Genomic DNA, 19,584 nt, shown 5'->3' with positions numbered 1-19,584 from the left:
TCTGTAGGCATCTTAATTCAACCACAGTATGTTCTAAGAAATATCTGTAGGCATCTTAATTCAACCACAGTATGTTCTAAGAAATATCTGTAGGCATCTTAATTCAACTACAGTATGTTCTAAGAAATATCTGTAGGCATCTTAATTCAACTACAGTATGTTCTAAGAAATATCTGTAGGCATCTTAATTCAACTACAGTATGTTCTAAAATTTCAGTCCAGACATCTGGCATCTCACTTTCGTAGTTGTTGTCTGTTTAATGAAGCTCGTCTAATGAGCGGGTAGAACGAGGCTGAGGATAATTTATGGATCTAAAGTTCATTCACATAACCAATAGCAGAGCTTAGTTGAGTGTTGAGTGACAGTGCGATTACATACATCTGCAACCTCTTTTCAAAGTGCAACCTTTGAGGGAGGAGCCAAATAAACAATAGTTTAACAGGAATAGTTTGTGTGATGCACTGATGTGGGAGGGTGACCTGCGTTGGAAAGTATTTCCCCATGGCTGTCGTCTAGTGGGGGTTTATTCCATTCATCCCCATCCTTCCCAGAAAGCCAGAGAGCCTGCTTTCCTTTCCTAGGCTGTGTGTTTATAAAACAGACCTGGCCTATTCTCTCCTTCTGGCTTCCAAGATAATCCCCTGTTCGAATACTAGCCACTCGCTCTGGGAGTAAATACCCCTCTCATCTCCATCCAGTACATGCAAGAGCGCACACACAGACGCAAACGCACCCAAACGCACGCACACTCACAGGACTCACTCACAGGATTCATCTCACCAGCCACAGGGTTGATATACTCCTCTGTCTCCAGATGTGAAGTAACCTTGGTCGTGTTTCGTGCAGAGAGGATGTGGTAGAGTTCTACAGTACGAAACACGACACCCTGGCCCGGAGAGAGTGTAAGATTTAAAACAGTAGGCGTAAATCTCCCCTAGTCCATTATGCCAATTTAATCCAGGGCTAATCCCAATCCTGTTGGCGGTCGAAAAGGGATTTATTCCAGAGGTCGCCAAGGAGTGCCAAGGTCGTGTCGCCAGTGGAGAAACTGTCTTTGTTGAGGGGAATCTGTAAGAGACGGCGCTAAATCATGTTTGTCTGTGTCAGGTCCCCCCACCACAGAGGATCTCCCCATACGACCAGCGGGACGCCGCATCGTAGTCCCCCCCGGCGGTCGCTCCAACATCACATCCCTCAGCTAAGAGGTTGAACCAGGAGAGAGACCGGTCAGAAGATGACAACAGCCACTGGGAGAAGACGGAGACATGATTAGTTACAAGTTAAGAGTTGAGCAAAACACTGAATCCTCATGCCTTACCAGCCACAATGCTACCTGCTTAAGCTTCTAAAGCACAGTTTTCCTCCTCCTAGGGAATTGCAGGTCAGTCACTAGAACAATAGGTTAATTTGAAGGATATTTGGCAAAACCTTTACACAAAGATTGAATTTGTATGTCGTGGAATCACATGAGCATGGTCATATCCAGAATATAGGTAATCAGTGTGTATTACTGTCCCTTACTGTCAACATTAGTAATTGTTTTAACTGTGCATTGACAGTTTAGGTACTACTCTGAATCCATAATATAGTTAAGTGAACCTCATGATAACTGTCATGACCAATGACCACAGTGTTCTGATGCCTGTTCCCTAGGAAAAGTAACACTGCTTTTCTCAAAGCAATTCTTAGTTTTTTCTTCCATCACGTTCGGCTTTCAACGTCACCCTTTTTGAGTACTAGTCTGCAGATATACAGTAGTTCGCTAGCGATGTAATAATAACATGCAGTAACGTCCATTACTGATAGGTGGCATTGTGAGTATGTATGGTAGATGTAACGTAGCTTTGTGAATGATGTTGTCGCTGGCTCCCTGGGTTGTTGAACCAGAAGTTGATAGTCATTAATGATTTAAAAAAGGAAACAAGATAAAAACACATCTGGTAAAACAGATATTTTGTAAACATGGAATAAATAGCATGTTGGTAGAAATGGTTGTCATGTTTATTTTCCCTTGCGCTCTGCTCCATCCTGGCTGTATATTCCATTGAGAAACCGTCCTTTGCAATTGCTTCAAGCTTAATGCCTGTTCCTATACATACCGTTTAGCAAGTCATCTGGGGGTAAAAGGAAAATGGAAACCCTTGCGCAAGAAGTACCAAGCTCAACTTCCATGGCCTGGGTTGTGAAATTGTCATTCTGAGCTTTGTAAACATTAATACATCAAGAAAATGAAATGATAAAAGTAACAAACCTGATTTGAAATAACAGTAATTCACCTCTGTCTTTATTTTTATTTTCACGGCAATGTGGGATCTCGTTTTGAAGCAGCAGACCATCATAACCTGCATTCAAGAACATAACATTGAAACGTGATGTTGTGCCGTTTTAAATCTCAACACTCTGAGAGTCTCCACATTTCTGTACACTATACCTGACTGACAGTCCTTAGTTTGGTAACTAATACCAAGGGGAAAACAGACAGGCTTAACCCTGGGTCACTCTCTTTCATCATTATTTTCTATGCGTCTGTTTGGTCTACCTGTCCCAGACAAGGCAGGGGATTGTAATATGTTTTTGGAAAGAGGTGAGGAGGAGGATGAGGAGGACGAGGAGAGCTTTATTTTTGCTATCCCAATCAGCTGAGGAAGAGGTTGTGAGGAAGTCGTTGTGTTTTAATGAGGGATGATGTGGAACTTCAAGCAATCCAAGTGGTGATTATATTTATGTTAGTTTGACTTGATCTTTGTTATTGTTTTTTTATGTTCTTTTTTTTACTGTTGTATCAAAACCCAGAGAAGGCAGGTAAAAAAAAAACATTGAGGTGTGATGTGGTGTTATGAACTGTTCCTGAATAAACATGAGTTGCAACTGACTGGCTGTCACTCTTTTATCTTTCAATCTACAGTATAGCAGAAATAAAAATATATACCTTTTAAAACTTCTTTAGGATCGGTGGGTCCCCCACGGGACGGTTCAGCTAACGTAGGCTAATGCGATTAGCACGAGGTTGTACGTAACAAGAACGTTTCCCAGGACATAGACATATCTGATATTGGCAGAAAGCTTAAATTCTTGTTCATCTAACTGCACTGTCCAATTTACAGTAGCTATTACAGTGAAATAATACCATGCTATTGTCTGAGGAGAGTGCACAGTTATGAACTTGAAAAGTTATTAATAAACCAATTAGGCACATTTGGGCAGTCTTGATACAAAATGTTGAACAGAAATTCAATGGTTCCTTGGATCAGTCTAAAACTTTTCACGTACACTGCTGCCATCTAGTGGCCAGAATCTGTGCCTAGGCTGGAATAATACATTATGGCCTTTCTCTTGCATTTCAAAGACGATGGTACAAAAGAATTACAAAAAAACGGTTGTTTTTTTCTTTGAATTTTCTTTTACCAGATCTAATGTGTTATATTCTCCTACATTCATTTCACATTTCCACAAACTTCAAAGTGTTTCTTTTCAGAAGGTATCGAGAATATGCATATCATTGCATTTCTGCCAAAGCTACAGGCAGTTAGATTTGAGTGTCATTTTAGGCAAAAATTGAAAAAAAGGGTCTGATCCTTTTTATGTACTCTGACCAGGACTGTACTAGAGCACATTGTTGAGAACATCTCTCATAGAAATTGGATGTGTAGACCTGACAGTTAATAGTACTAATAATACTGACAGTATTATTGCTGTTCCAGTATATTACATTTCTATCTGCACAATTCTGGATTCATACTTCCATTGTTTAGGGAATTTCCCATTTTCTGACCCATTGTTAAACCTGGCAGTAAACTTGTCACCGCTCTGTTATCATTTTTATATTTTATAGCCAGTTAAAGTATCATGACATCACTTTTGATGACTGTCATTATGAAAAACTGAGAAGATTGCTTCTATAAAACGCCATCTCAGTCTGGAGTGGGAGATAGTCAGCATTATTTTGCAAACGCGGCCAGTTCACAAGGACTTAATGGCATTGTATATAAACCCTCCCAAGATAACGTAGTTGTCACTGGCCACTTAGTTTATACAGTATGTCCATTTACAACAGATGAGCTTGTGTGGGGGGAGAGAGAGGCTCTTTGAGGAGAAATCCAATAAAGACCACTGTTATTCTTATCTTATGTGATCCTCCAGCTTGACTTCAACTTGGCTTTATGAGGAGCATATATCATTCACGGAGACTCACAGATTACCCCGTGAATGTGGGAAAGAGCTGGATCAACTTTGATCTCAGAGCCCACCGAGGAAGAGTAATGGGGGCTTGTCTTAAAAAGGGATCTGGGGAGAAGTTGGCCACAGTCAGACTAGCAGCGAATGGGAAAACCACATGATGCATGGTAACTTGCTGAGGATGTATTACGAGGTAATGTCTCCAGCTGATTAAGACAGGAGAGGGTGGGCGGTCAGAGAGAGAGAGAGAGAGACAGAGAGGTCTCGGACACAAGGACTCCAGTCTTGACTTGATCTCTGGCAAGATCTAAAAAAAAGAGAGCCTGTAGTATCAGGGAAGAGGTAAAAATGTTCTACATTTTTGTCAGTATAGGACAGATGATAATTAGTTACAGGCAGCATGACTTTGGCTGTTGTCCACTATGACCTCAGCAGCTCTGAACATAACCTCTGTTTTTCTAAGGGGTGGAGGAGCTTAGCAATAATGAGGTGTGACATAAACTCAGCATAGGCTTCGCAAAGCCCTGAAAGTACCAAATGACATATTAGCTCATGCACAGCTTTGAAGAATACAGTGTGATTCACCAAGGAAACAGTGGCTAAATTGGTGTGTTCACCCCAAATGACTTGGTGAGCTCACCATTCTGGTGTGTAACAACAAATACTGGAGCCAAATCTGGAGAAGAAGGAGGAGCAATAAAGCCTTCTCATAAAAAAAACAAAAAAAACACATCAGACAAACAAATCAAGCCTAAACTGTGCTTCCTGTTTCTGCGAGACTACAATTGATTGTCTGGGGGATGCTAAACTTAGCTTATTCTCTTTGGTGCCATTCTCCACTGTGTCTCTGTCCCACCCAGAGCTGTGTGTCGGTCTGATTTAGGACTGTTTTCATGCATTTGCCCTTTTGGCTCATAGTGATAAGGCCCCTAACGCGTTAGAGCCCTGTCACTCATCCATAGCCACCTGCTAAGGCTACTGAGGAACTTACACCATAAGGTTGTTTAAGAGAGACAGAGAGCACACAGCTCTCGCTCTCTCTAGAACATTCTTCTTTTGAGTGTCTTGTGGCTCCCCATGCCTATTCAGGCATAAGCCCATCTCTGCAAAGGGCAAAATCAATACTTAAACAATTGCTACATTATCAGTGGTGTTTACCTTGGTTCCAACATATAAGTGACATTAACACAGACTCATCCAACTTAATTCAAGACACTCCTACAGAAATACAAACAGTGAATGTACACAACAGAGGCATTACCCCGTTTTAATCCTTAACTTTATTTTAAATACATTACTGGATTAGCACAGACGGAAAGAAATAAACGTGAAAGGATATTTGTAGACATTGTATTTGGTCTGTTTGGGGAGGGGAAAACTGAACATTTGCTGTTATTGGCAGAGAGGTTTGTAACTCTCTTTCTTATTGGTCTATTAACTAATTTACCCCATGGTGATGTCACCATGGAAGGCCAAAACTCCATCCCACCAAAACAGGCTGAAATTTCAGGCAGTCTTTTCAAACAGCTCTTACAATAAAATATCATTTTCACAATTTCACAGTATTATTCCAACCTCATAGTGTTGAAATATAAAACACAGATTAATCCCATTTTTGACTGCACTGGGCCTTTAAGTACACAGGAGCACTACCACTAACAGACACTAGGTGGCAGTGTTTCATTGTAGTTTGTTATAGAAAATCAACCACACACGAAGCATGGAGATGGAGGAAAGGCTTGTTTGAAACTGATTTGAAATGGATTTGTCTATTTATCTGCCATCATTAATTATATAGTATTCCCTCTAGTCTCCTGTTGCGGCTAATCAGAAAACCAACACCACACATTATCAAAAACAGGTCTAGCATTTAACCCTGTGAGGTATTTCTCTGACTAACTCATCACGTTGTTTTAAGATATACTTTATTAGTTAATGGAAATGTGTCTTCTGCATTAACCCAACCCCTTCAATATACACACACAGATACACACAAAACACACATTAGGTTGGAGAGGCTGGAGCAGAGGGCAGCATCCAATGAGCAGACTTAGGGGGTTGAGTCGGCAGTAGGTGGCACCTGTGATATTGATGACAGCAACCCTCTGGTTACCAGCTCACGCCTGCCAGATTCTCCCCCGTCGACAATGGGATTCGAACCCGCTTCTCTAACCCTCATTTTTTGCAGGTTATGTACAGAAAGTCTCCTTCTATCATCTCTCTCTGGAGGGCACGCAGGTGTCAAACTTCTCTCTCTCTCTCTCTGATGTCAGGAGGGTGTTCCAGGAGATGGTGATTCCCACTCAGAGTCAGTAGTGTGATTGATATGCTTTTGACTTCCCCCCCTAGGAAAAGCCAGACAGGCCTACAACTACAGGATTAATCCCCACCATAACCACTACAACCCCCAGCCTTAAAGGTCCAATGCAGCCTTTTTTGGGTAACAATTAAGTATCTTACTGTGATTGCTTTCATTTCAAATAGTCAAAAAGAAACAAAAATAGCTTCTTAGCGAAGTTCAATTTCTCATGCAAGAATTTAGCTAGGACTGTCTGGGAGTGTTCTGAATGGAGAGGGGAAAACTGAAAATGACTTGTTATTGGCAGAGAGCTTTGGAACAATCTTTCTTATTGGTCTATTAACTCATTTACCACATGGTGACATCACCATGGAAGGCCAAAACTCCATCCCACCAAAAAAGGATGACATTTCAGGCAGTCTTTTCAAACAGCTCTTACACTAAAAGGGCCTTATCATAATTTTCATAATTTCACAGTATTATTCCAACCTCAGTGTGGAAATATATACATAAAACACAGGAAAATCATGTTTTTGACTGCACTGGGCCTTTAAGAAACCATATAGAGAGGCACAGCTCCAGGTAATAGGACTGAAAAATATACAGGCTCTAGCCTAAGTGCTATGTGGTATACCCCAAGGCAGTTTGCACAGGAGAAGCCTAATACAACTATTTTCTCTTTTACAACTATGTTTTTCAGTCTTTTTAAACCAATGCCTCCAACTGTGGCCAAATGCACGAAAGGCCACATTTATCTGGCTATGTATTAAATACGCACAATGAGCAGTTAGTTAGGTAACACCTGTGAATTGAAAAGGAAACGTTCACCAGTGTTTCTGCTGTTTAAAAGCAGCGCGGTAATAAAGCACAAGCAGTGGTAAAGGTTGGTGTTTCGAAGAAACGTAATAAATTAAGGCAGCAGCTGCTTGACAACAAACAACAAAACAACAGACAACAAATGACAAACAAAATGCAGTACTCATTTTACAACTCTGCTTTCATTGTGTAATTGAATTACATACATTTCTGGAAAACCTAATGCTAGTTTGAATATCTGTACCAATAAGGGTTGTTAGAAAGGTCCCAGGAGTAGATCTGATAACCAGGGACAGGTAAAGCCTTGGATACGTTTTGAATTGTATTTCAGAGAGGGTCAAAATAATGGCAAAGCTATTTTCCAAAACACATATTAGACTAGAGGACGGTGAGTTACAGTATAACAAACTGACTATATGATGATCATTCTCTACATGGGAAAACCCAGTATGTGCTATATAAAAAGTATAAGGCACATAGGGGAGAGTGGGGTAAGTTGAGCCACCCTTGTTTCTAGGAAACCATACACAAAATGTATCATTTGACCAAATATTTAGGAAGAAGTCGTCATTTCATGGAGCCTGTGAAGGAAGAAACCACATGGAAAGAAATGGTAAGCAAGTTAGGTCCAAATAAACAAATGAACAAATAAACCACAGTAGATAATTTTAAGATTTTTCTATACATGAGTTGGGGTCTCTATAAGCTTCAATAATAACGTCCTAAACCTAGCATGAAAGTGCATTCTTGAAGCTGTGTGGGATAATATAGTCAAAATGTTTGCCTTGGGGTAAGTTGAGCCAATGGCCAACGGGTAAGTTGAGCCAATAGCAACTTGATCAAATTGAAGTGTTTTCTTCCCAGGTGTAACGCAAGACATTTCGCTGGGATATGAGGTAACACCAGGGCCTGGCCTATGTTAAAAGAGTTTACAAAAGTACAAAGTGTTTGTTAGGTGTTAAACCTGTGTTAAAAGATCCTTAAAATTATTAAAAGACCAAAAAAGTTATTGTGATGGATTGTGTTTGGGAAATAAAGATAGACATGATTTTAAAAAGGTAGTGGTATTATTTCATTCAGTACAGAAATGTGTAGGCGGCTTAACTTGCTTAACCTGTCCCGGGGCTCAACTTACCCCATTCCCCGGGGTAAGTTGAGCCAAGAGACCACTTTTTTTTAACAAGATATTTTTTCAAAAGTATCACGTTTGACATGAATTTCGGATTATTTGCAGGGATTCACAACATCCTAAAATATATTTAGATATCTTTATTGGAAAGAATACTATGTTTCCCTTGGCAGACTGACGCTGAATGTAACAAATGGTTCAAGTTCCCCCACTCTCCTCTACTGGCACCCCTCTAAACGCACCCTTCTAAAAACCAGAAGAGAATGAGGATTCATCTACTCCTCTTTGACCTCTGTGCATAAATGCTACAACTAACGGAGACGCGTATGCAAATTATGTTTCTGTGCAGAACAGACAATACCTAATCTATTCATCAATAAAGATTTATGTACAAATATCAATGTCGAGCACCAGTCATTTTGGTTTGCTTGAGAGGCACATTGATGCCTAATAACGTCACAGAGACGTATTACGTTCAGCAGTTAGCGCTCAAGCCTACAGTGGTTCTCTTTGTCTTCGAAGAGGAATCTGGGGTTGGAGTCTTGAAAACAAAGGCCTCATATCTCATCTCTAATCCTAATTCATTTTGTGTGATGCTACTCACAACCCTCTCTCTTCCAAAAGAAAGTCAGCACTGTTTTCGCTGCAGACGTAGTCTTCTACTTGTCAACATTATGCTTCATTTCCTGCCTGGCCTGAGCCTAGCCTCAGCATAACAGGCTTGGTGGCTGTATCCTGTCTGGCTCTGATCTCCGCTGGGTTTATAGTAAAGTCATTTCCTGGGCCTGGCTAACTGGGTGGAGGGGGGAGAGCTCTGGGGGACCATAGTGCATTAGGCCAGAGCAGGTCAGGTCAGGGCAGAGTGTGAGGAGGGCTGCCCACTGAGAGGCACGTCCCCCATCATAGGAAAAGTGAAAAGAGCCAGGGTCTGTCTGTCTGTCTAGGTCACCTGCCTCACTCTGTAAAGTAGTAGTCTATGTGAGCTCCTGAAGTCTGGGGTCTGGGCATAATAGCTGTCTGTTGGGGGAATGTGTCAGGGTTAAAGGTCAATCTGAGTGCCCTGCGCCGGCCAGGGGAGAGGGGAAGTGGACGATTGGTTAGTAGTGATCTGCAAGCTGTGGCCAGGTTAGCGTGGCGACTTACGGCTCAAGCCGTAGTCCGCTATCCTGATATGTAGGCTGCCGGGTCCACGTTGTTGTTCTGTCCGTCTTCGATAGCCTTTTTCTTCTCTGTCGTGGTGAGGTCTGCTACCTCTGTGTCTGCCACAGCCTTCTTTGACCTATCAGGAGAAGGACAAAAGCTTGATTTCTTGCTTTCTGGTAATATGATATGTAAATAAATATTATTTTTTTTCACGAGATTCTATCATGATATATTACTCAGTATTAGGGGACACATTCAAGATTCATTATCGCAACTTTTTCTGTAAATACGTCCAGTTGCCTGTGGCAAAATATGCCTAACTGCTCAGCTGAGCTTGATTGGATGGGTGGAACAGTTCTCTGGCAACTAACATTGAAACTGGACATCAAATCTGGGCGATTTTAGACAAAACTCAGGACGACAGCAGGCGCCACATTTTGGTGATAATGTAGGCCACCGGACTCTATACTGTATCTCCTTTAGGACATATACTGAGTCTCCTACCTTTCTCTGTTGAAGATGATGAAGTCCCTCTCCACATTGTTCAGGCGCTGCTGGAGCTGACCGTTCTAGGGAATCAACAGAGGTTTGAGAACACACGCACACACACACACGCACGCACGCACGCGCACACGCACACGCACACACACACACAGAGTCATATTTTTAAGACATTAAAGATCCTACATTTATGTGACCCAGATAATGGTTGTTGGGACTCGAAGAAATGAAGAAGTAGGTAGACGGATGAAGTTTCGCAAACTTTAAAAGGAAATACATGACCTCTCTCACAGCTCCACTTGCCCTACACTGACATTGTCACACATTTAGATATGCTAATAATGTGGGAACAAAAACACCTCCATGACGACCTGTCCCAGCAGCTATATAGCGTTATGACAGGCGTGTTCTCGCTCTCTCTGGGCGGTGGGTTAGTGTTTGGCAGACTGATGGGGCCAGATTGGGCCTGAGACGCCTCGCCACTATAAGTTTGTTGACCCCCTTTACAGGCCTGCCAATCAGCCTGGAGAGCTAGCACAGGTGCTCTCAGAGTGGGGCGCCAGACCCTGGCAGACAAGAGAAGTAGAGCACAGAAGGAGAGTGAGAGAGAGAGACAGAGAGACTGAGGCCTAGGGGGTAAGGGTAGCTTACGGGGGGCTTGGGTTTTTATCATATGAAACAGAAAACAAGCAATGGTTACATGAAAATAAGTTCTACATAGGAGGGGGACCAGCATCATCTCACCTCTCGTTTCATGATGGGCATATTGACACATGTAGCCTACATGGAGGGGGTTTTACGCACATCCAAAACGGGAGTTGGCTAAAATAATGTAGGCCTACAATACATGTAGGCTAGACAAAAAGGGGATGTCCCTTGCTGCTCCCAAACTTCATCCTTTAATAAAGCTTTGGTGATTCAGATTTATTCAAAGCAGTCTCTCAAGCCAAACCCTTTATTGATAGGCTTGGCTACTTGGCGAACGCATCGGGCAAGACAAACGAAACCAAACAGGAAAAAAAACATGTTATGTTTATTAATACGAGGGTTACTGGCACAAAAATAACATCTCTCTTGTTCCATGAGCATAAGGGCACTGTGCATCATGGCTGGATAGGTTGTGCTTCTGCTCACAAAATCAAGGCGTTACTGCTAAGACCTGCTTTCCATTGGTCTTAAAATTCACGAAATGCGCTGGAAGAAATTGAAATTTTTGCACTAGTTTTCAAGAACACAACTCAAATATTGCCACCCCTCCCACCTCATTGCAAGCATACTGATTAGGGGTTGCAAAGGGAGGGTATATTTACTGCAAACTTTTGAAGTTTACCAGTAAACCAGCAGAATTTTGGTATCTTTCAAGGATTTGAAGTAATCTATCACAAGACATCTAGTATCCTAGTTGTCTGTAACTTTCTCTGGACCTCTGTGTGGCCTTATCACATGTAAAATATATGAAGAAATTGAATAAGATTATTTAAAAAATAAAATATAGAATGGCAAACCATAAACCTAGTGAATACCGTTAGTGTTTAATATGAGGTTTGTACTTTTATTTATTTGACTATGTCAATATGTATTTGCCATTAGTGTTTTGGCTTCAAACTGGTGGCAGTTGAGAATAAAGTCAATAGTTGGAAGAGTTGCAGAATTATTTGAAAATAATGCCACTGTTGATTAGGTACTTTTTTTCATTAATTTGGCTATTTTCTTGAACCATATGGTCTATCTACTAGAAACTCATGGACACTAAATGAATACTCAAATCAAATCGTATTTGTCACATGTGCCGAAATGTTTACTTACAAGCCCTTAAAGAACAATGCAGTTTTAAGAAAATAGAGTTAAGAAAATATTTACTAAATAAACTAAAGTAAAAAATGTAATATAATAAAAATGAATACAATAAAATAACAATAATGAGGCTATATACAGGGGGTACCGGAACCAAGTCAATGTGTGGGAGTACAGGTTAGCCAAGGTCATTTGTACATGTAGGTAGGGGTAAAGTGACTATGCATAGATAATAAACAGTGAGTAGCAGCAGTGTAAAGACAAAGGGGGGAGGGTGTCAATGCAAATAGTCTGGGTGGCCATTTGATTAATTGTTCAGCAGTCTTATGTCTTGGGGGTAGAAGCTGTTAAGGTGCCGTTTGGACCTAAACTTGGTGCTCCAGTACCGCTTGCTGTAAAGTAGCAGAGAGAACTGTCTATGACTTGGGTGACTGGAGTCTTTTACAATTTTTTGGGCCTTCCTCTGACACCGCCTAGTATATAGGTCCTGGATGGCAGGAAGCTTGGCCCCAGTGATGTAATGGGCTGTATGCACAACCCTCTGTAGTACCTTGGTATTTTGGTATTTTATTAGGAACCTTACGGTCGGATGCCGAGTTGTTGCCATACCAGGCGGTGATGCAAGTGGTCAAGATGCTCTCAATGGTGCAGCTGTAGAACTTTTTGAGGATCTGGGGACCCATACCAAATCTTTTCATTCTCCTGAGGTGGAAAGGGCATTGTCGTGCCCTCTTCAAGACTGTCTTGGTGTGTTTGGACCATGATAGTTTGTTGGTAATGTGGACACCAAGGAACTTGAAACTCTCTACCCACTCCACTACAGCCTTGTCAATGTGAATGGGGGCGTGATCAGCCCTCCTTTTTCTTGCTCAGGTTGAGGGAGAGATTGTTGTCCTGGCACCACACGGCCCCTGTGTTGAGGATCAGCTTGGCAGATGTTTAGTCCCAGGGTCCTTAGCTTAGTGATGAGCTTTGTGGGCACTATGGTGTAGAGGGCTAAGCTGTAGTCAATGAACAGCATTCTCATATAGGTGTTCCTTTTGTCAAGGTGGGAAAGGGCAGCGTGGAGTGCCATTGAGATTGCGTCATCTGTGGATCTGTTGGGGAATTGGAGTGGGTCTAGGGTTTCCGGGATGATGGTGTTGATGTGAGCCATGACCAGCCTTTCAAAGCACTTCATGGCTACCAATGTGAGTGCTATGGGGAGGTAGTCATATATTACCAAAATTACTAAAGATTCCGGTAACTTTCGTAAATGACCCGGAGCTTTGCAACAACAGTGCTGATATTAGACAGGTATATTTCCAAACCTGGTGCATGTTGTGGAAAATGCCAGAGCACCAGTTTTACATGATGAAATTCCCAACTAACATGCGGTTGGCACTTGCGCCGCCGTAGCGCCAGCCAAAAATAGAGCCCAGACAGACAGACAGACAGACAGACAGACAGACAGACAGACAGACAGACAGACGGTATGGGATGAGCTCTCCACCTGTAGAACGACAGCCCCCTGTGGAGCCGACAAGGTAGCCAGGCTGAGCAGCGCAGTGGAAGTTCAGAAGTGAATTATGCCCAGCTGTTTGATTAAACATTTCATTTTACAAACTCAACCTAGAGCGATCTTTCTGTTAGCTGTTTTCCAGGATGGTAAAGATACAGTTGACGTCATTGTCTATTTCAATTGTACAGATATAGCCTCAAGACGTCAATTCGGTAACATCATTGTGTATAATAACTATCTGACCGCCATACAGTTGGTTCTGACCGTTTCAGATTCTGCCTTTATCTTAGTCATAGAAATGAGTCAGGTGAATGGAGGACGGAATTTGCATACTGCCCCAATGGATCCTCGGATGAAGCAATCGCCATCGCACTGCACACTGCCCTATCCCATCGGGACAAGAGGAATACTTACGTAAGAATGCTGTTCATCGACTGCTGCTCAGCCTTTAACACCATAGTGCCCTCCAAGCTCATTACTAAACTCTGAACCCCACCCTGTGCAAATGGGACGATCATCAAGGATCTCAGCCACCTGAGCCACGGTCACCCCACAACCATCTAGAAGGCAGAGACAGTACAGGTGCATCAAAGCTGAGCCTGAGAGACTGAAAAACAGCTTCTATCTCCAGGCCATCAGACTGTTAAATAGTCACCATTAGCCGGCCTCCGCCCAGTACCCTGCACTGAACTTAGTCATTGTTACCAGCCGGTTACCACCCGGTACTCTACCCTGCACCTTAGAGACTGCTTCCCTATGTACATAGTCATTGAACACTGGTCACTTTAATAATGTTTACATACTGTTTAACCCACCTCATATCTATATACTGTATTCAGTCAAGGCTCATCCTATATTACTACTGCTGTACACACCTTTTCTTTTCATACACTGTCTACACTGTCTATGCACACCATTATATACATATACACTGAGTGTACAAAACATTAATAACACCTTCCTAATATTGAGTTGTACCTCCTTTTGCATCGGGGTATAGACTCTACAAGGTGTCGAAAGCGTTCCACAGAGATGCTGGCCCATGTTGAGTCAAGTTGGCTGGATGTCTTTTGGGTGGTGGACCATTCTTGATACACACTGGAAACTGGCACCTAGTACCGTACCCCATTCAAGGGAACTTAAATTTCTTATCTTGCCCATTCACACGCTGAATGGCACACATACACAATCCACGTCTCAATTGTCTCAAGGCTTAAAAATACTTCTTTAACCCCCCCCCCCCCTTCTCTACACTGATTGAAATAGATTTAACAGATGACATCAATAAGGGATCATAATGTAGCTTTCACCTGGTCAGTCTGTCATGAAAATGTTTTGTACACTCAGTGTATATGTATTTATATTCCGGACTCTGACATTGCTCGTTCTGATTTCTTAATTTAGTTTAATTCGGTGGGGATTTGTGTGTATTGTTTTGTATCATTAGGTATTACTGCACTGTTGGAGCTAGAAACAAATGCTGCAACTACGATAAAATCTGCTAAATATGTGTGCCCGACCAATACAATTTCATTCGGAAGGATGGGCCTATTTATGCTGTTCACGACAAAACAAGTCCAATTTCCTAACTGCATTATCTGTGATTTAATTGAACAAATTCTACTGTCCATTATAGGCAGAGGGAGAGAGAGGGGGAGGAGAGAGATGTAGGGAGATAGAGAACATTGTAGAGGCTGAGAAGAAGTGAGAAAATAAGAGAGAGAAAGAGAGAGAGGGTTGCGGAGTCACAAAAAAGGAGAACATAATGTGAGAGGAAGAAATAGAGGGGTGAGGAAGAAGGAGAAAGGAGGAAGCCTGCGGTAATGAGCCGGCAGCAGGGCGAGATATTTGGGCAGCGCCCCGCCTGCCATTCATACAATATTGATCTGCACTGCTTTAGAAATGGTTACACGTAATGGGTCTCTCTGTCTCTCTCTCTCTCTCTCTCTCTCTCTGCACTACAGGCAAGAGAATTATATGTCCTCCTTCCTCTCCACAAGTGGTCCCAGAGGTCCCTGCGTAAACACACAAACACACACTCATGCATGCACGAAGAAACACAAGCACGCGCACAATGCTGTCTTCCCATTTTAGATAGTTGTGGGGGGAAAAGTATCCTTGGCTCACTGGTTTTGTTTAAAAATACATGTAGTTAAGTGCACTTCCAGCTAGAAGGCATGTATGAAGCATTCTTAGTATGGTTCACAAAATGGAACTGGGAGGCCCAATGCTTTGAGGTTCCTATCTCCAAGACGTTGAACAGTATTCTTTATGACACTGGGCACAAACAGGTTAAATCCAACGTCATTTGTTAACGTATTGTGAAATGGAATCTCCTTGGAAAATACATTGGATTTTTGAAAAAAGTCATCAACGTAAACTGTTGTTTTGAGGATACAATTTCAACTACAGGATTACGTCATCATGGTAACCAATTTTCAACATAGACAAAATATGTTGCATTTTTACCTTGGAAACAACGTCAGATCTTCAACGTAATATCCACTATGAGAACAAAACTACAGGCTAAGCAGCAGGGGTGTCATGCAACCCCACAAGTGACTGTCGATAACTTCAGAACTACAAATACAAAATTGCCTAAATATTTGCAATTGTTACGAACAAGTGAAGGATAGAATGATGCTTCAAATGAAAGCCAAGATGATACATAGGCTACATGGGCCTATATAGGCTAATTTAATCATATTTAAATCTATTTCATGTTCAATCAATTGAATTATATTTTGTGACTAGGCTACTGTCTGTCATTTTTGCCACAATTTGTTTCATGGTGTGTGACAACATTTGCACAATGCTGTGCCCAATCTGTGATTTACTGCATTATTATTTGGTGAGCATAATAGGTCGCCTCAATATCCTATTTGCAGCCCGAGGTGGTAATATCGCTCTTGGGGAATGACTCTAATGTTAAGGTAAGATTTGAATGGAGAAAGCTGGTCTGAGAGCAGCGCTGCTTTTCTTTCGATCCTATCAGTATTGACGCATGGTGTAACGACGCACTTAGTGAACATTCTCTCTACGTGCATGTTTGGGAAACACTTAAAAAGCTGCCTCATGAATAATGATGCATCTGGTACTATCGTCATAGTGCTTAATAAGTTACATCGCAACTGGGAAACGAGGCTCAGGGCTAGCTAAAGCCAACTTCATAAAATTGCTAGATGTCTAGTTGTATTACAGGGAAACCTCCCCAGTATATAATCATTTTACAGGACAAATCTGAGGGGGCACAGGGCCTATGGGCATGACGCCTCTGCTAGCTGGCACCTCCTTAAGGAGAGTTGACCTATCTACAGCTATCCCTTCCGTCTTCCGCCCAGGGTTTTATCCAAACCCAGCACTGCTTAGCTTTGATATTTGTCACTTACTATTACCAATGTGCTATCGTGAGAATGATTGCTGAAAAATCTCCACTTAATAGATTCAGTGTTGCTATCGAAGTCTTTCCAAAGGGTATGTTCAACAGAGCAAATGAAATGTAACCATACTTCAGCAATCACATATCATCAATGATGCTATTTAGGTCTATATACAGTAGCATTTGGGAAGTAATCAACAGCTATTGTTTAAATTCAGCCCAGGATGAAACGATACATATAGCCAATGTTCGTTCTAATGTTTTTCGTCAGTGAGCAAATTTCAGGTCTGCTGAGCGCAAACTTGAACTTTGTGAAAATTCTGTGCCACGTCCGGTGCACGTTTACTGTGAACACTGAGGCTGTACCCGCTTTAAGTTAGTTTTAACAGTGGTCAAGTAGGCTACTGTAGCTATTTGATGATAATGTAGGCCTACCAGAGTTGCCTAACGTCAAAAACAATGGAGAAAATGCATCCCATAACATTTTAACATGGAAAACACAGCCCCTTTAAGACAAAAAAATGCTCTTTACCTGTCTAGAAATGCACATATTTTATGCTCTTGTAGGAAGCAATCACTCCCCCATCGCAGACTACAAATTATCTATAACTGAGCTAAAAACTCACTAACTAGCAAAGGATATGAACAAATGTACACACGTCACTACATGTCGCTCTTGCTTTGATCTCAAAACAAGAACATCTACTCATGACCACTCATGCTGTAAAAATAGTCCAGTTCAAAGTGAATGGCACAGATCAATATATGGCAATGGTCTATTTGCATATAGGCTTACTGCAGCTCTGATTGGTTATGGCTCACCCGTCTGTGTAGAGTACGGACCTGAGTCATGCCTGTCAATGCAATAGAATCCTACTCCGATGCATTCAGCCTAAAACAACATCTCTCATCGTTAGTTTTGCATACTAAGTCTTGCATAGTTTGTTATTTATATTGCCTTGAAAGTGGCTAATGTTGCGTTGATGCAATCACAATTCCCACAGTAAAGAGAAACATTGATAGAGTTAACTAATGTGGAAAATTCTAGAAAGTTGACTGAAGTTCAATCTCGTGCTTCTCTGCATGGGCTGATATTTATTTTGCGCAACAGTCCCGCATGCAGCTTAGAGGGAACATTGCATGTAGGCCTCAGGTTTCAAGCTTTAGTTGATTTAAAATGAAATCTACAAGTTATAATAAATATGTTGGACTCACGTCTCCATCTCAACAAAACATAAAAGTTAAAGAATAGGATTCAATCAAATCAAACTGTATTTGAAGTGCATTTAAAGTTTGATTTGATTTGATTTAGTCCTATATTTAAACTTAGATTTTTGGTTGAAATGTAGACGTGAATCAAACATATCAATTATTAATTTGTACACAGACTGGAATGAAAGCCAGACTCAGTGGCAAAGATGGAACTATCCAAGTAGAAAATACATATCTTTCAAATGTTGATATTTGGTTGTGTTGACAACCAAACACAATTCAATATCACTTTTGCAATGCAAGTTAACAAATTACATGTTGGATTCAAGTCTTCCATTCCAATCAACAATAAAAGTTAAAGAATAGGATTAAGCCAGTGGCTCAGATGAAACTATCCAAGCGGTAGATACATCTCTGATAAATGTTGATATTTGGTTGCGTTGACAACCAAACACAATTCAAGATTTATTTTGTAAGACAGTAAATAACCTAATGTTAAGGCCATCTTACAAACTAATGTAACAGTATTTATTCAAAATGAGTAACACATCCATGGCCACATTTTGAGGTTACTGTAACAATAAATGCCTTATGTAATCACAGAAAGCGTGCACGTTCCGGGTTGCAGGTCTGTGCAAATCTTCCCAATTGCTAAAAGAATCTGCACAGAATCTCAAACAGCACTGTTTACTTGCACCATGTACTTCAATGTAATTTCAACTAGCTGCAATCCAGGGTAATTTGGCTGTGCTATTAGATGAAACACAGTGACAACAAATGAAGTTGTTGTATAAATAAACAAAATATCTGTCAGTGTATTGCCATTTGAACTTTGGTTGTGCTTTTAGATGGTTGAAAGCATAGTGAGAACACATTGGGAATTCAACAAACTTTTTGGCTGTCATTTGAGTGGGTGGAAATAGGTTGGAATCGCATTGATCAATGTATCTACCAAATATTACCCAATTCACCACATTGAAATGAGGTGGTGTGCCCAGTGGGTTAATAGCCTTACTTCATTACTATAGAGAATTTCAGTTTGTGTGAATAAACCTTCTACATTAACCCAGGGAAGAACAATCTGCATCATGTCTTTCTAAAGCACTGCAAGTTTCACAGAGCTCCACTTGGGCGAGTTCCCACGAAAGTTGTCAGCTTCCATAAAACATGACTCAATTTGGGGCCAGCTCTGGCTTATTATTGCTACTGATGAACAAGATTTGTGCCCATACCACCCAAATGTATTACCTCTCTTGGAAAAGAGTCACATAAAATCTATTTAATGTAGCTGACAACGGAGAGAAACTAAACTGAGAAACTGATATACTTCATAATGGCCCTTGACATGAGGCGTTTAGTCAATGGTTCCTGATCAGCCGATAAAGTCCCTCCGATCATGTGCATTCATGTGCACCACCTCGTGTTGGGTAAACAACATTTAAAAGGCTGTAACTCGATCACTCACACTGGGATGGCAAACAGAAGCAGTCTGCTGTACTGAATGAGAAATAGAAAGTAGAGAAGCTGCACGAGGAGGGAGGGGGGGAGAAGGGAGGGGAGCGGAGGAGAAGGGAGGGGACAGGAGTAGGAGGGGGTGTTGACTGGTTGTGGGACTGTCTGTCATAAGACTGCT

The 19,584-nt window shown here is 41.5% G+C and overlaps 2 protein-coding genes across 5 annotated transcripts in view; one reads left to right on the top strand and one right to left on the bottom strand.

Annotated features, from left to right (window-relative positions):
- The window catches only part of LOC115148541 (dihydropyrimidinase-related protein 3), a 35,232-nt gene extending 32,359 nt beyond the window's left edge, over nt 1-2,873 (top strand). For all 4 annotated transcript variants that reach the window (XM_029690506.1, XM_029690505.1, XM_029690508.1 and 1 more), the window contains exon 14: nt 1,109-2,873. In XM_029690506.1, the coding sequence (XP_029546366.1) occupies nt 1,109-1,203 (95 nt within the window). In that variant the 3' untranslated portion in view covers nt 1,204-2,873. The remainder of the gene's footprint in view (nt 1-1,108) is intronic.
- A 4,582-nt stretch (nt 2,874-7,455) lies between these two features.
- stk32a (serine/threonine kinase 32A) overlaps nt 7,456-19,584 on the bottom strand; it is a 67,657-nt gene continuing 55,528 nt past the window's right edge. Inside the window, exons 12-14 of the mRNA XM_029690504.1 lie at nt 10,069-10,133; nt 9,565-9,700; nt 7,456-7,873 (exon numbers count right to left, since the gene is read on the bottom strand). Coding sequence (XP_029546364.1) covers nt 9,583-9,700; nt 10,069-10,133 — 183 coding nt within the window. The 3' untranslated portion in view covers nt 7,456-7,873; nt 9,565-9,582. The remainder of the gene's footprint in view (nt 7,874-9,564; nt 9,701-10,068; nt 10,134-19,584) is intronic.

The sequence above is a fragment of the Salmo trutta genome, chromosome 15 (assembly GCF_901001165.1).
Source record: "Salmo trutta chromosome 15, fSalTru1.1, whole genome shotgun sequence".
In the NCBI taxonomy this organism is placed as follows: Eukaryota; Metazoa; Chordata; class Actinopteri; order Salmoniformes; family Salmonidae; genus Salmo; species Salmo trutta.
This window is presented reverse-complemented; position numbering and strand designations above follow the sequence as displayed.